The following is a 14,580-nucleotide window of genomic DNA, read 5'->3' as shown; positions in this document are numbered from 1 at the left end:
GATCAAAATCCACTGATATTCAGGTTATGATAAATTGGGTGACTCCGTCAGCTCCTGATATGATGTTTGTTTTCAGTTCCCGGACTGCAAATTGTCCCACTCCAGTCCCTGTGAAATTGATTTGAAACAGGCAAAAGGGAGTGAGAGAGAACCCACACAAACACAAAGGCAGGTTGTGAAATTGAGCTGAATGAATCTGGTAATTTGTGGGGCCGGCACTGGGGAAAAGAGACCAAGAAAACTGATCGATTGTCATAAAAACCCAACTGGTTCACTAATGTCCTTCAGGGAAGGAATCTGCCCATCCAGTCTGGGTCAACACATGTCTCTGGCTTCTATGAGAGCTGAGGGAGAGAGAGTGCGTGGGGTAAAGGAAAAAGTGACCACGAAAACTGGATTGTCTTAAAAATCTGACTGGTTCACTAATGTCTTTCAAAGAAGGGAACCTGATCTGTGTCAATACAAGAAACTGGCTTCTATAGGACAAGGACAGAGAAGTGGGAGAAGTTGGGTGAAGGAGGCAGATTTTAGATATTTACAAGACTGATTTTACCATTTCGTCGTGCCCGAAAACGGGCACGGAAACTTGATAAAGTCGGACGTGAGGCCATTAACATGATCCGCGCTCGCGTCCACGCAGATGCCCACTTTACCAAGGCCCAAAAATGGCTGCGATCTGAATTGCGCCCAAAACGGGCACAACGGCGATTTAAATGCATTTGCATGCATTTAAATTGAATTAATGTGCTGCGCCCCAACTTTACCAGCATTTCCCCCTTTACCATCACGTTTGCATGTCCAGATTTGGCGCGAAACAGACGTGCTCAGCAAAGGTCTGTTTCGGGCGCTCCAGCTTCTGAAGAGGTAAATTCAGAGCTTCCAATGGCTCTCTGACTCAGATCGATGGCGGGGTGGGGGAAGGAAGGCGGGCCAGATCATTCTCTGGGAAGGGGGTTGGGGGGGGGGACGAGAGGGAGGCCAGATCATTCTCTGGTGGGGAGGGACAGATCGTTGTCTGGAGGGGGGGCGGGGGGAGATGGGGGTGAAGGTGGGTGGGGGGAAGGGAGGCCAGATCATTCTCTGGTAGTGGTGGTGGTGGTGGAGGGGAGGGGGAGGGGTGGGGGGGGCGGGGGGGAGGAAAGGAGGTCAGATTGTTGTCTGGTGGGGAAGGGGGGTGTGGAGAGGGAGGCCCGATCGTTGTCTTGAGGGATATGGGGGGGGAGGGGGGGGGGGTGGAGGGAGGAGGGAGGCCCGATCATTCTCTGGGGTGGAGGGAGGCCCAATCACTCTCTGGTGGGGTGGGGGGGGGGGGACCGCTGTCACTCTGCAGGCGATCGGTGGGGGTGGAAGGGAGGCAGAGGGTCACGATCAGTCTGGGTAGTGGGGGGGGCTGGGTGGATAAGGGGGACAGTTATGTTGTGGGAGTGGGGCGATGTCTGTGGAGGCCATCGCTTCCAGGCTGCTTTATCCGCTTTTTGCAGCCCAGGAGGGATGTGACAGAGGCGTGTTTTTCAATTTTTTTTTCTCACTGCGCATGCGCAGTTCAAAGCTCCGATTGGAGCTGCAGCGAATCTGGCGCGATAAGCCCCGCCCACAGTGCGATTCAGACTCGCGGGTTTTTTTCAGGCTGAGTGTGTAAGGGGGCCTCTGAGAACAGGTTGCCAAGTCGGATCTGAATTGCGCCCAGATTCAGCACTTAGAATGAAAATGGTAAAATCGGGCCCAGAGTCTCTCAAAGCCCTCACCCACCACCAATGAGAAGGACAGGGTAGCAGTTGATGAAACCCATTACCCCCAAGTTCCTCTCCAGCTCGTACAACATTCTGATTTGTCTGAAATCCAGTATTCGGTGATCAGAAATTTCCTCCACTTAAATATTGGAAAGCCTGAAGCCAGAAGATGAGTTTCTGACTTTATATCTGCATCATCACTAATCTGCACCATCACTATTTCCACCTCAGTAACATCGCCTGACTTTATCCATGCCTTGGCTCATCTACTTCTGAAACTATATATAAATTTGATTATTTTAACACACTCCAGGCTGGCTTTACAAGTTCTACCCTTCATAAAATAAACTAAAACTCTGCTGCTTCTGTCCTCTCTCTCACCAAGCCCGACCCACCTATCGTCCCCTCTGCCCTCTGACCCACTCTGACTCCTGGTTCAGCAGCACCTCAATTTTAAAATGCTGATCATTGTTTTTAAATCTCTCCCTGGCTGCCTCTCTCCAATCCAACAACCAGTTCTGAGACTGACAAATATCCCCCATCCAACAGGACACACATATTGAGCAGCTGGAGACTGCAGCCTGGAACTCGGTATTGGGAGAAAGGGATGAATGAGGAGAGGCAACATTCGCGACTCCTCAGATACTGAGTCAGTCCATGTTCAAATACAACAAGATCTGGACAATATCCAGGCTTGGGCTGACAACTCACATTCACGCCACACAAATGCCAGGCAATGATCATCAGCAGTAAGATATAATCTAACCACTGCCCCTTGACAATCAATGTTGTTACCATCACTGAATCACCCACTGCCAACAGTGGCGACAAGAGCAGGTCAGAGGCTAGGAACACTGCAATGAGTAACTCACCTCCTGATTCCCCAAAGCCTTTCCACCATCTACAAGGCACAAGTCAGAAGTGTGATGGAATAGTCTCCATTTGCCTGGATAGGTGCAGTTCCAAAACTCATGAGGCTTGACACCATCCAGGACAAAGCAGCCTGCCAATCAGCCTGTTTGATTGGCACCACATCTACAAACACCCACTCCATCCATCACCGATGCTCAGTAGCAGCAGTGTGTACCATCCACAAGATGAACGACAGCAATTCACCAAAGATCCTTAGACAGCACCTTCCAAACCCATGACCACTTCCATCTAGGACCAGGGCAGCAGATACATGGAAACACCACCAGCTGCAAGCTCCCCTCCAAGTCATTAACCATCCTGACTTGGAAATATATCACCATTTTTTCACGGTCACTGAGTCAAAATGCTGGAATTTCCTCGCTAACAGCAGTGTGGATGCACCTACACCACATGGACTGCAGTGGGTTCAGGAAGGCAGCTCACCACCACCACCACCACCACCTGCAGGGCAACGAAGGATGGACAGACAGCCAGCCACGCACCTGTCCCAGACGCCAAAGATAGCCGCGCCTGCGCTCTGCTGCCCCTACAAACATGGCAGCTGCGCCTGCGCCCTGCTACACATTGCCCCTTACAAAGATGGCGCCGCCACATGCACACCAATGCACGTTTTAAATCAATGAACAGTTAACCCAGGCCGAATACAACGAGTTGCGGGTCATTTTGGTACAAATGGGGGAACGGGGAATTTCTTTTCCGGGGTTTGGGTTTGAACAGCATGTTTACGAAGCCTCTCGACTCACCCACCTGATTGATCGCTCTTTGCGCGCCGCTCTCGACCTCGTATTAATCTCGGATCCGAGTTAAAACCGTCCGTCCGCCGCCATTACCCGCATTGCGCATGCTTCAGATCCCGCCCCCTCATTCACTCTGATTAGTTGGACGACCAGCCGCTCCCGCTCGGTCCTCCAGCCCCGCCCCCTTTTACTATTGGTCCAAAGCTGCCGTCAATCAGTCCCTGGGCATTGTGACGTTGGGCATGCGCAGTGCGGCTCATGTCCAGGGACAGGCGCTTGTTTGTCTGATCTTCAGGCGGGAAGGAGGCGGATAAGCGGAGGCAGCGTTAGGGGCAGTGGGTGGGAGGGGAGGCTCCACACACCCAGTGGAGGCTTCAACACCCCCAATAAGGAACTAGCGGCACCGCCTCAACACCCAACACAACGGCAGCTGCAGCGCTTTCTCCCGGGGCCAGGACCCAGTGGACAAATGTGGCTTCAGGAAGGAAATGCAGCAATGGGTTTGTGAATGAGAATCATCTTTAACTCACTTTACTGACCCTGGAGCAGGAGGAGAGAATGGGGGGAATTTCTATCCTGCACTCACACTGATGGATTTGTTTTTTGTGGGTTCTCTCTCATTCCCTTTTTCCTGTTTTAAATCAAGTTCACAGATTTTCAGAAGAGGAGGATTTGCAGCTGGGAAACTGAAACCTAATATCACATCAGAATCTGATGGAGCCAGCACCAATTTATGAGAACCTGAATGTCATAGTATTTTGAACATGGAAGAAAATTGCACTGTTCAGAGTTGAGAGACACTGTACGCATGTTCTGTGTGTCGACAAGACTTCAATCACTCATCGGGCCTTTTGGACTGTTATTGCAGTCACAAACGGATGATGGCATGGAAATGTGGGGACTGTGGGAAGGGATTTGATTTTCCATCACAGCTGGAAACTCATCGACGCAGCCACACTGGGGAGAAGCCATTCACCTGCTCCCGGTGTGGGAAGGGATTCGCTACCTCATCCCAGCTGCTGAAACACCAACGAATTCACACTGGAGAGAGGCCGTTCACCTGCTCTGTGTGTGGGAAGGGATTCAATCAGTCATCCAACCTAGCAATACACCAGCGAGTTCACACTGAGGAGAGGCCATTCACCTGCTCTGTGTGTGGGAAGGGATTCAATCAATCATCCAAACTAGCATTACACGAGCGAATTCACACTGGGGAGAAGCCGTTCACCTGCTCTCAGTGTGGGAAGGGATTCACTCACTCAGCCAATCTGCTGAAACACCAGCGAGTTCACACTGGGGAGAGGCCGTTCACCTGCTCTCAGTGTGGGAATGGATTTACTCACTCATCTCACCTTCGGAAACACCAGCGAATTCACACTGGGGAGAGGCCGTTCACCTGCTCCGTGTGTGGGAAGGGATTCAGGCAGTCATCCACGCTGATAAATCATGAACGGGTTCATACTGGAGAGAGGCCGTTCACTTGTTCCCAGTGTGGGAAGGGATTCATTACCTCATCCAGACTGCTGAGACACCAGCGAGTCCACAAGTAACTATTGTCATTGGAATTTTGCTGTTAACCATATTCAGACTGAACCATGTTCATTTGGATCTGTTTCTACTGAATTGAAAAATAACTCCAGCTCTGTTACAGGAGTTAATATAGTTGGTCTGAAAAGGGGAGGATTTGGGGCCAGGAAACTCGCACAAAACATCAGGTCAGGATTGGATGGAGCCACACAATTTATCATAACGTGAAAAGCAGAGAATTTTGAACACAGAAGAAAACAGCACAACCACAGTCACATTAGGGAGAAACCATGGAACGTAGAGACTGTGGGGAGAGATTCAGTTACCCGTCAGTGTTTGAAACAGAGTTTGCCGCACTCATACTGGGGAGAGGCTCTTCACCTGCTCTGAGTGTGAGAAAGGATTCACACAGTCTTCCCAGCTGATTACACACCAGTGAGTTCACACTGAGATAATTTAGATGCTTTTACTGTGGGACTGGGTTCAGGGGACCATCTCAACTCACTGTACACCCGTGGGTTCACACTAGGGAGAGACCATTCAACTGCTCCGAGTTTGAGATTCTCTTCCGAGGAAGAGATTCAGCCGATCATCCACAATGCTGAGCCACCAGCAAGTTTACAACTAACTACAATGCTTGGATTTTTCTGTTAATCACATCCAGGACCGAACTGTGTTCAACGTAAGTGAACTGGCAAATGAGGTTAAGGGACAGGTCAATAGAGATGCAGTGGCAGACATTGATAGGAATATTTCAGAAAACCCAGGACAGATGCATTCCAATGAGAACGACAAATTCCAAGGGGAGGACCCACCATCCATGGTTCACTAAAAAGTTAAAGATAGGATCAAACTGAAAGAAAAAGGTAAATAATTGCACAAAGACAGGTGGCAGGTCAGAAAACTGGACAGAATATAAAGAACAGCAAAAAATGACAAAGGATGAAGTCCATCGGGACCCAGGGATTTGTCAGCCCACAGCTTCAACAATTTGCTCAGTACCATTTCATAAGTAACGGTAAGTTTCCTGAGTTCCTCCCTCCCTTCCACATCCTGATAGCATATTACGTCTATCTTCTATACTATTGGGTAGAGTACTCGACTATAATGAAGACTGATGCAAAGTACCCGTTGAATTCATCTGCCAGCTCCTTACTTTCCATTAATAATTCCCAGACTCACTTTCTATAAGATCAACATTCACTTTTAACTTTTTTTAAAATTTAGATATCCACATAAACTCTTACTATATATACATCTGTATATTTCTAGCTGTCTCTCTCTCATACTCTAACTCTTCTGTGACATAATGTGACATAGTGTGACATACTGATAGTGTGACATAGTGTCACACTATCAGTAACCCCCACAGCTTGCCTCCTGGACTTGCTGGCTGTCCTGTCTGGAGACAATACACATCTCTTTAACCTGTGCTTAATGCTCCCTCCACTCACATTGTCTGTATCTTTAAGACCTGGTTGGCTGTAGAGATTTGCATTCTAATCAGTATTCTGTAACTTGATTTTGTGTCTCTGTGCCCTGTTTGAGAGCAGATTTCCACTCCATCTGACGAAGGAGCAGCGCTCCGAAAGCTAATGGTATTTGCTACCAAATAAACCTGCTGTACTTCAAATAACAGCCCAGGACTGCAGTGTGTTTTGACAGAAGTCATAACACTTCTATCAAAACACACTACTCAGGTTGCCAGACAATCAAGGACCATAGACACATGTTTATTGATAATGTAGCTATGTGTACGTGCCCTATTGATGATTGGATATTGTAATTAGGGAAAAGTGGAGTTGGTGTAATTGGTTAAACACTACTATGGGAAACAAATGAAGTAATCAGAACTATTAGTTTGGAGTAAAATTTCAATCTGTGTATGTTAATTACCTGTAGTTGATCCTAAAGGTATAATTGTATTCTATTGTATTCCTTTGTTCTAGGAGTCTGTAGCCACATGTGTGGAAACCAGTTTGCCCTGTTATAACTTGAATAAAGGCCAATTGTAGACTCCAAAAATCTTCATCTGATTTCTCGGGGGAGTGAAGAGCTGGATAGCTGATGAAGTTTACTAACATGGGGCATGGGGAAAAGGCAGGAGAATGGCACAAAGCCATAATGCTCATTTGGAGAGCTGGTGCAGACATGGTGGGCCAAATGGCCTCCTTCTGTACCAAGCTTCTGTGAAATTCAGGTCCTGATGAATTGAGTGACTCTATCAGATTTTGATGTGATGTTTGATTTGTACTTTCTATCAGTAAATCCTCATCTTCAAATCCCTTGTAAAAGGAGTTGACGGTGTCAGTGTCACTATCAGTGCAGGATAGAAATTCAGAACAGACAATTCCAGTTTCTCTGGAACATTCTTTCCACCTGTTTCCTCAAACATGTGATTCAATAAAACTAAAAGACCAAAATCAGCAACAAAGTCCCAACAGAATCTCCCTCTCCAGGACCACCTGGGCACAGACCAGACCACAGAAGATCAGCCGCCTCCCCCTTCAGCCCCACCCATCCTGGATCTACAGATTACTGCTTTAACCAGGATCTAGAGCAGGTCCACGAGAAGATCCTCCCAATGACTTGGATGAGGGGAGAAAAGGCACGGTAGCTAAATTTGCAGGTGGGACAAAGATTGGTAGGAAATTATGTTATGAAGGAGACATAAGGGGTTTGCAAAAGGATATCAATAGGTTGAGTGAATGGGCAAATATCTGACAGATGGAGTATATAATGTGGGAAAATGTGAAGTTCTTCATCTCGACAGGAAGAATTAAAATAACACCGTGTTACTCAAACTGGAAATGGTTGCACAATTCTGAGGTGCATAGGAATTTTGGTGTTCTTGTGTATGAGCTACAATAAGTATGGAGGTACAGAATGTAATCAAAAAGGATAAGGTAATGCTATTCTTTATTTTGTTGAACATTAAAGTAAGGATGTTATGCTTCAGTTATACACGACATTGATGACACCACATTTCAAATATTGCATGCAGTTTTGGTCTCCCTATGTAAGGAAGAATGTAATTGGCTTGGAGGTGGTTGAGGGCATGTTTACTAGATTGATACCTGGCATGAGCAGATTGCTTTATGAGGAAAGGCTAGACAGACTGGGTGTGTTTCCACTGGAGTTTAGAAGAGTGAGGGGTGACTTGATAGAAGTAGGTGAGATCATGAATGGTCTTAACAAGGTGGATGTAGAAAGGATGTTTCCGTCTGTGGGTGACCCAGAACTAGAGGGCACTGTTTTAAAATTATGGGTCACCTTTTTAGGACAGAGATGAGAATTTTTATCCGAGGGTTGCACAATTTTGGAACTCAGAAGGTGATGCAGGCGATGTCATTGAATATTTAAGGCAGAGGTAGATAGATTTTTGTTAGGAAAAGGAATAAAAGGTTATTCAGGTGAATGGAAATGTTTTTTTATGGAATATTTTTAAGACAGAGATGGCAGATTCTTGTTCAGCAAGAGAATCAAAGGTGGGAGTTGGGAATGTGGAATTCGAAACACAAATGGATCAGCCATGATCTTAATTGAACATCAGGAGCGAGCTAGAGGGGCTGAATGGTCTGTTTCTGCTCCTGTTTTATAAGTTCAGACTTTAAATTCAGGATTTATATCACCTAATCTTGTTATCTGCAACTTAATTGATAACAGCCACTCACCCCCAACTTCCCACTTCATTAATTCACTTTGTTTGGAACAGAATTTTAACCAGTTAAAACCAAATTAAGGCAAAATTAAAATTTTCCAGATGGTAAATACAAAAAGAAGTTTATTGCAATAAAAAGATTTACTTTAAGACAATGATGTTTACAACTCTGTCTGGGTGATAAGTCCATAGAAGTCTGGCTCCTTCTTTAACAGTAATTCTTGTGGAATTCAGCCTTGGGAGTCTGTGTTCTTCTTTGACAATAATTTCCCTGGAACTCTGTCTCAGGAATCTTCAGCTGTTGGCTGGAAAAAAAACCTTTGGAATTTCTACTTTTATCCCCAAAGTGACTGTGACCTCGCGTTAGAGTTGAACCTGTTGTAACAGGACATTTGGTCAATTTGCTGACTAGATTAATTGGATCACCAATTAATTACTTCATTGTCTCTCATTTTCTTAGAGGTATTTCATACCATCTCTTTATCCAATTCTATACAATCGGACAATTCAAATTTTGAGACAAATCAAAGCTTGAAGATCTCTCCTGCCACTCCAGTTATCTTCATTGCACATTCTTTGCATAGCTATTAAGGTTTTTCATTTTTACAGTAAATAAAACTCAGTCTTTTGCTATAATGACTGATTCATGAATTGTAACTCAATTAAAGCTCATGACTGAACCAATCATTTGTTGCTAATTAGTACAGTAATCTTTAATTCATTTCATTAATACAAGATAGGCTGGTTCAAAAAGACAGATTGTGGAAGACAACAGCTTTCTCTCTTGCTGATCTTGATCAGATTATATAATGAGCCTTATTCTTGAGCTGGAGTTTGGCAGATTATGATGTCCAGTAGCTTTTTAAAATTAGTTGTTTGTTTAAACAATTTCTGCCAGCTCTGCAGTTTCTCACATTTCAGGTTATACAATTTGAATTTTTAAAATGAAGATCCACCTTTTACAATATTATACCGGCCAGTACAACAGAGTTCGACCCCTGTTATCACTTGTAAACTCTCTGGTGTCTCAGCAACTTGGATGAATCACTGAATCACTTCCCAAACTCAGAGCAGGTGAAAGGCTCGTGCCCAAGTGAATTTGCTGGTGTTTCAGCAGATTTGATGATTGAGTGAATCCCTTCCCACACACGGAGCAGGTGAAAGGCCTCTCCCCAGTGTGAATGCGCTGATGTGCTATCAGGGTGGCTGACAGAGTGAATCTCTTTCCACAAACAGAGCAGGTGAACGGCCTCTCTCCAGTGTGAATTCGCTGGTGTGTCAGGAGAGCGGATGACTGAGTGAATCTTTTTCCACACACTGAGCAATTGAATGGCCTCTCCCCGGTGTGAACTCTCTGGTGTGTCAGCAGGTTAGATGACTGAGTAAATCCCTTTCCACACTCAGGGCAGGTGAATGGCTTCTCCCCAGTGTGAACTAGGTGGTGTGTCAGCAAAGTGTATGAATCTCTGAATCCTTTTCCACACACACAACAGGTGAATGGCTTCTCCCCAGTGTGAACCTTTTGGTGTGTCAGCAGCGTGGATGAATCTCTAAATCCCTTCCCACACTGTGAGCAGGTGACTAGCCTCTCCTCAGTGTGAATTCGCTGGTGTCTCAGCAGATTCGATGAATGATTGAATCCCTTCCCACAAGTGCAGCATATGAACGGTCTCTCCCCGGTGTGACTGCGTCGATGAGATTCCACCTCAGATGGGGCTCTGAATCCCTTCCCACAGTCTCCACATTTCCATGGTTTCTCCATGGTGTCGGAGTCCTTGTGTCTCTCCACAATCAGTGCACTGGAACACTCTGATACGGGTGTGAGAATCTCAGTGCTTTTCCACTCACACTGGTGTTAAAAAGGCTGATGATTTTCACGTCCTTATGAATCAAGTGACTCTTTTGAGATTTCCATTTTCCAAACCTCTCCTTCCGATATCCACTGAAAGGAGTTTACAAAAATCATCACTGTCAGCACATGATAGAAATTCAAAACAGACAATTGTAGTTTCTATGGAACATTCTTTAAATCTCCACCCACGCCCCTCACACATACACTCTCTCTCTCATTCCATTTAGCATTCTGCAGCACGGTAGCACAGTGGTTAGCACTGCTGCCTCACAGTGCCAGGGACCCGGGCTCGATTTCCGGCTTGGGTCACTGTCTGTGTGGAGTTTGCACGTTCTCCCCGTGTCTGCATGAGTTTCCTCCCTCATTCTGAAAGACGTGCTGGTTCGGTGCATTGACCCGAACAGGTGCCGGAGTGTGACAACTAGGGGAATTTCACAGTAACTTCATTGCAGTGTTAATATAAACCTTACTTGTGACTAATAAATAAACTTTAAACTTTAATATACACGACCCAATTCTCCTGAAGGTGCTAATTAATGCTGATCGACACTCACCATTTCATGTTCCTGACAGATCGTAAGAAATAGTTCGAAATTCAGCCCACCAAGCTGCTCAAGTGAATTTTTTTTATTCATTCATGGGACATGGATGTTGCTGGCTGGCCAGCATTTATTACCCATCCCGAGTTGCTCTTGAAGGGCAGTTGAGAGTCAACCACATTGTTGTGGCTTTGGAGTCACATGTAGGCCAGACCAGTTAAGGATGGCAGATTTCATTCCCTGAAGCACATTAGTGAACCAGATAGGTTTTTCCGACAATCGACAATGGATTCATGGTCATCAGTCATTTCTTAATTCCAGATATTTTTAATTGAATTCAAATTCCACCAGCTGCTATGGGGTGGGATTGTGGTCGGTGCAGACTCGATGGGCTGAATGGCCTCCTTCTGTACTGTAGGATTTCTATGATTCTATGGCAGGATTCAAACCCGGGTCCCCAAAACATTAGCTGAGTTTCTGAATTAATAGTCTAGCAATAATACCACAAGGCCATCGTCTCCCCATCAAGATCATGGCTGATCTGATTGTGATCTGAACTCCACTTTTCTTCCTGTCACCCTTGACTCCCTTTTCGATCAAAAATCTCTGTATTTTGAGTATATTTAATGATGCAGCCTCCACTGCTCTCTGGGGAAGAGACTTGCAAAGACTAACAGCCCTCTGAGGGAAGACATTTCTCCTCCTCGCCATCAGAAATGGGGGACTCTTTATTTTGACAATCTGCCGACTAATTCTGGAATCCCCAACATTGGAAACATCCTCTCTTCATCTATACTAATCACTACCTCACAATGTGATGTCAATACTATGGTCACCTCTAAACTCCAGTCAGGACAGGCCCAAACTTTCCTCACAAAACAACGCCTTCATCCCACGTATCAACCTGCAGATCCTTCTCTGAACTGACAATGACAGAGAGGTGATCAGGGAGGGCAGGGGTGAAACAAAGCAATGGATGGACATGGATTCAGATCCACAGTAACGGAGTCACACCAGCCCCAGAGACGTGGAACCAGAGCACAGATAACAGAGCACAGCACGAAAATTCAAAATTATAGGTAAATGTTCAACAATACTCACCTCTGAAACAATTTCACTGTTTTCTAATTTGAAACCTGCGGCTGGAAAGTCAGAAGCACTGGAATCAGAGAAGAATTGCAATCTTCAAATATTCTAACTCCCTGCAAAAGGAGATTACAAGAGTCATGTGTTAATTGTGGCTTGAAATTAAGAGATACACATTTTTTGGGGGTTTGAGATTGCTTGAAAATCCTCTTCTTCTAACCAAGGAGATTCCAAAATCACAGAATTTCTGCAGTGCAGAAGGAGGCCTTTTGGGCCATTGAGTCTGCATCAAGTTTCTAACAGAGCACCTTTACTCAGACCCTATCCCTGTAACCTGATGTACGTACATCACTAATCCTCCCCTTTCCTTCCCCCTCATCTTGGGACACAAAGGGACAATTTAGCACTGTCAATCAACCTAATCTGCACATCTTTGGAGTGTGGGAGGAAACCAGAGCACCCAGAGGAAACCCACATGGACAGAGGGAGAATGTGCAAACTCCATACAGACAATCACCCGAGGCTGGAATTGAACCGGGTCTCTGGCGCTATGAGACAGAAGTGCTAACCACTGTGTCACCCCCAACAGTCATTTGTCAGTCCTGAATATAAATCCATAACATTCTCCCCTCCTGTTTTCTAGCATAAGATTACTTAAGATGGAATATACTTACATTGGAAGCAATTCAGACAAGGTTCATGAGCTGATTTCGGGCATGAAGGGGTCTGTTTTATGAGGAAAGGTTCGGCAGGGTGCATCTATGCTCATTGGATTTTCGATAAATGAGACGTGATCTTACTGAAACATATGAGATTCTGAAGGTGCTTGACAGAGTGAATGCTGAAAGGGTTTACCCCTCAACACGGAATCTGGAACTGCGAGAACAATTTAAAAATAATGATCTAAGACAGAGATGAGGAGAAATTGCTTCTCTCAGAAGTTAAGTAAGCTGTGAAATTCTCTCCCTCATTGAACAGTAGAGGCCCGCTCATTGAGTATATTCAAAGCTGTGTTATATACCATTTTACCTTCCAGGAGGTGATGAGTTAGAGAGGTTGGGGCTGGAGGAAAATTGAGTTAAGCCATGTGTTTACTGAATGGCAGAGCAGCCTCGATGGGTCTAGATGCCCCCTCCTGCTCCTAATTTTGATCATGTTTTTATTCTGTTATTCCCCCTGCAGCACCTTCCCCCGGGAAAGGCAGCATCCATGAACCCGGCCTGTCAGTCAATGACTCAAACATTGTCTCTCCTGGTCACCCAAATCCTGAAGCTCCGCCCACTTGCTGCGCATGCGCTCTGCTCCCCGCTGAACAAAGATGGCGGCCACGGCACTCGGCCTGATCCCGGATAAAATCCCCGGAGCCGCAAACCCGGGACCGGAAGGCTCTTATTCAGGCCTTGCGGCCTACAGCAGATGTTTGTGAAGCCTCTGTTCCCTCCCCACCCCGAATCCCGGCTCCATTCCTCCCGCCGCCCCACCGATTCTCACCCCTTGAAATAAGTGTCTCCCGCACTCGTAGGCCTCCGAGCAAAGTAACACTGCGCATGAACCAGATACAGCGCTGCGCCTGCGTACTGGGCTCCTGTGGATGAATAGGGCACTTTCACACCCGCAGCGAATGCTGGGTAATAACTGCCATTGAAACCTCACACAGTAAATTCAAAATAACATTGTTAGCATTTGAGGTAAATTAATGAAATATTGAGAATTGGTGATCTGCTGTGCTCCATTTCTCAAAGTTCTGCTGCAGGACCATGCAATGGTTTCAAAGCTTTTACACCGTGTCCCTCTCACTCCTCCCTTTATGGTGCTGATTCTGGCTGGGTTCAATCGCACAGTCACTGGTTCTTCTCTCTGTCCCTGATACTGAATGTTCACTCTTTTAGAGAATGATACAGCATAAATAGAAATCATTTGGTCCATTATGTCTCTGCTGGCTCTCTGGAACATAAGAACATCAGAAATAGGAGTAGGAGTAGGCCATCTAGCCCCTCGAGCCTGCCCCGCCATTCAATAAGATCATGGCTGATCTGAAGTGAATCAGTTCCACTTACCTGCCTGCTCCCCATAACCCTTAATTCCCCTGCCGATCAGAAATCCATCTATCTGTGATTTAAACATATTCATGAGGTAGCCTCCTTCAGTGGGCAGAGAATTCCAGAGATTCACCACCCTCTGAGAGAAGAAGTTCCTCCTCAACTCTGTCCTAAACTGACTCCCCTTTATTTTGAGGCTGTGCCCTCCAGTTCTGGTTTCCTTTCAAAGTGGAAAGAATCTCTCCACTTCAACCCTATCCAGCCCCTTCATTATCTTATAGGTCTCGATAAGATCACCCTTCTAAACTCCAACGAGTACAAACCTAATCTGCTCAATCTCTCCTCATAATCTACACCCCTCATCTCCGATATCAACCTGCTGAATCTTCTCTGCACTCCCTCCAAGGCCAATATATCCTTTCGCAAGTAAGGGGACCAAAACTGCACACAGTATTCCAGCTGCGGCCTCATCAATG

The 14,580-nt window shown here is 45.9% G+C and overlaps 2 protein-coding genes across 2 annotated transcripts in view; one reads left to right on the top strand and one right to left on the bottom strand.

The window, feature by feature from the left end:
- The first annotated feature begins 3,121 nt into the window (after positions 1-3,121).
- The window catches only part of LOC144484495 (uncharacterized), a 38,799-nt gene continuing 27,340 nt past the window's right edge, over positions 3,122-14,580 (top strand). Inside the window, exons 1-3 of the mRNA XM_078203015.1 lie at positions 3,122-3,271; positions 4,480-4,946; positions 7,868-7,946. Of these exons, the coding sequence (XP_078059141.1) occupies positions 3,122-3,271; positions 4,480-4,946; positions 7,868-7,946 (696 nt within the window). The remainder of the gene's footprint in view (positions 3,272-4,479; positions 4,947-7,867; positions 7,947-14,580) is intronic.
- On the bottom strand, positions 8,694-13,614 carry LOC144484514 (uncharacterized). The gene is made up of 3 exons (XM_078203035.1): positions 13,557-13,614; positions 12,081-12,181; positions 8,694-10,530 (listed from the first exon to the last, which is right to left on the bottom strand). The coding sequence occupies exon 3, from the start codon at positions 10,348-10,350 to the stop codon at positions 9,616-9,618; it is 735 nt and encodes a 244-aa protein (XP_078059161.1). The 5' UTR covers positions 10,351-10,530; positions 12,081-12,181; positions 13,557-13,614; the 3' UTR covers positions 8,694-9,615.

This window comes from Mustelus asterias, unplaced genomic scaffold (assembly GCF_964213995.1).
Source record: "Mustelus asterias unplaced genomic scaffold, sMusAst1.hap1.1 HAP1_SCAFFOLD_113, whole genome shotgun sequence".
Classification (NCBI taxonomy): Eukaryota; Metazoa; Chordata; class Chondrichthyes; order Carcharhiniformes; family Triakidae; genus Mustelus; species Mustelus asterias.
Note: the sequence above shows the minus strand (reverse complement) of the source record. Positions and strands in the feature narration are given on the sequence as shown.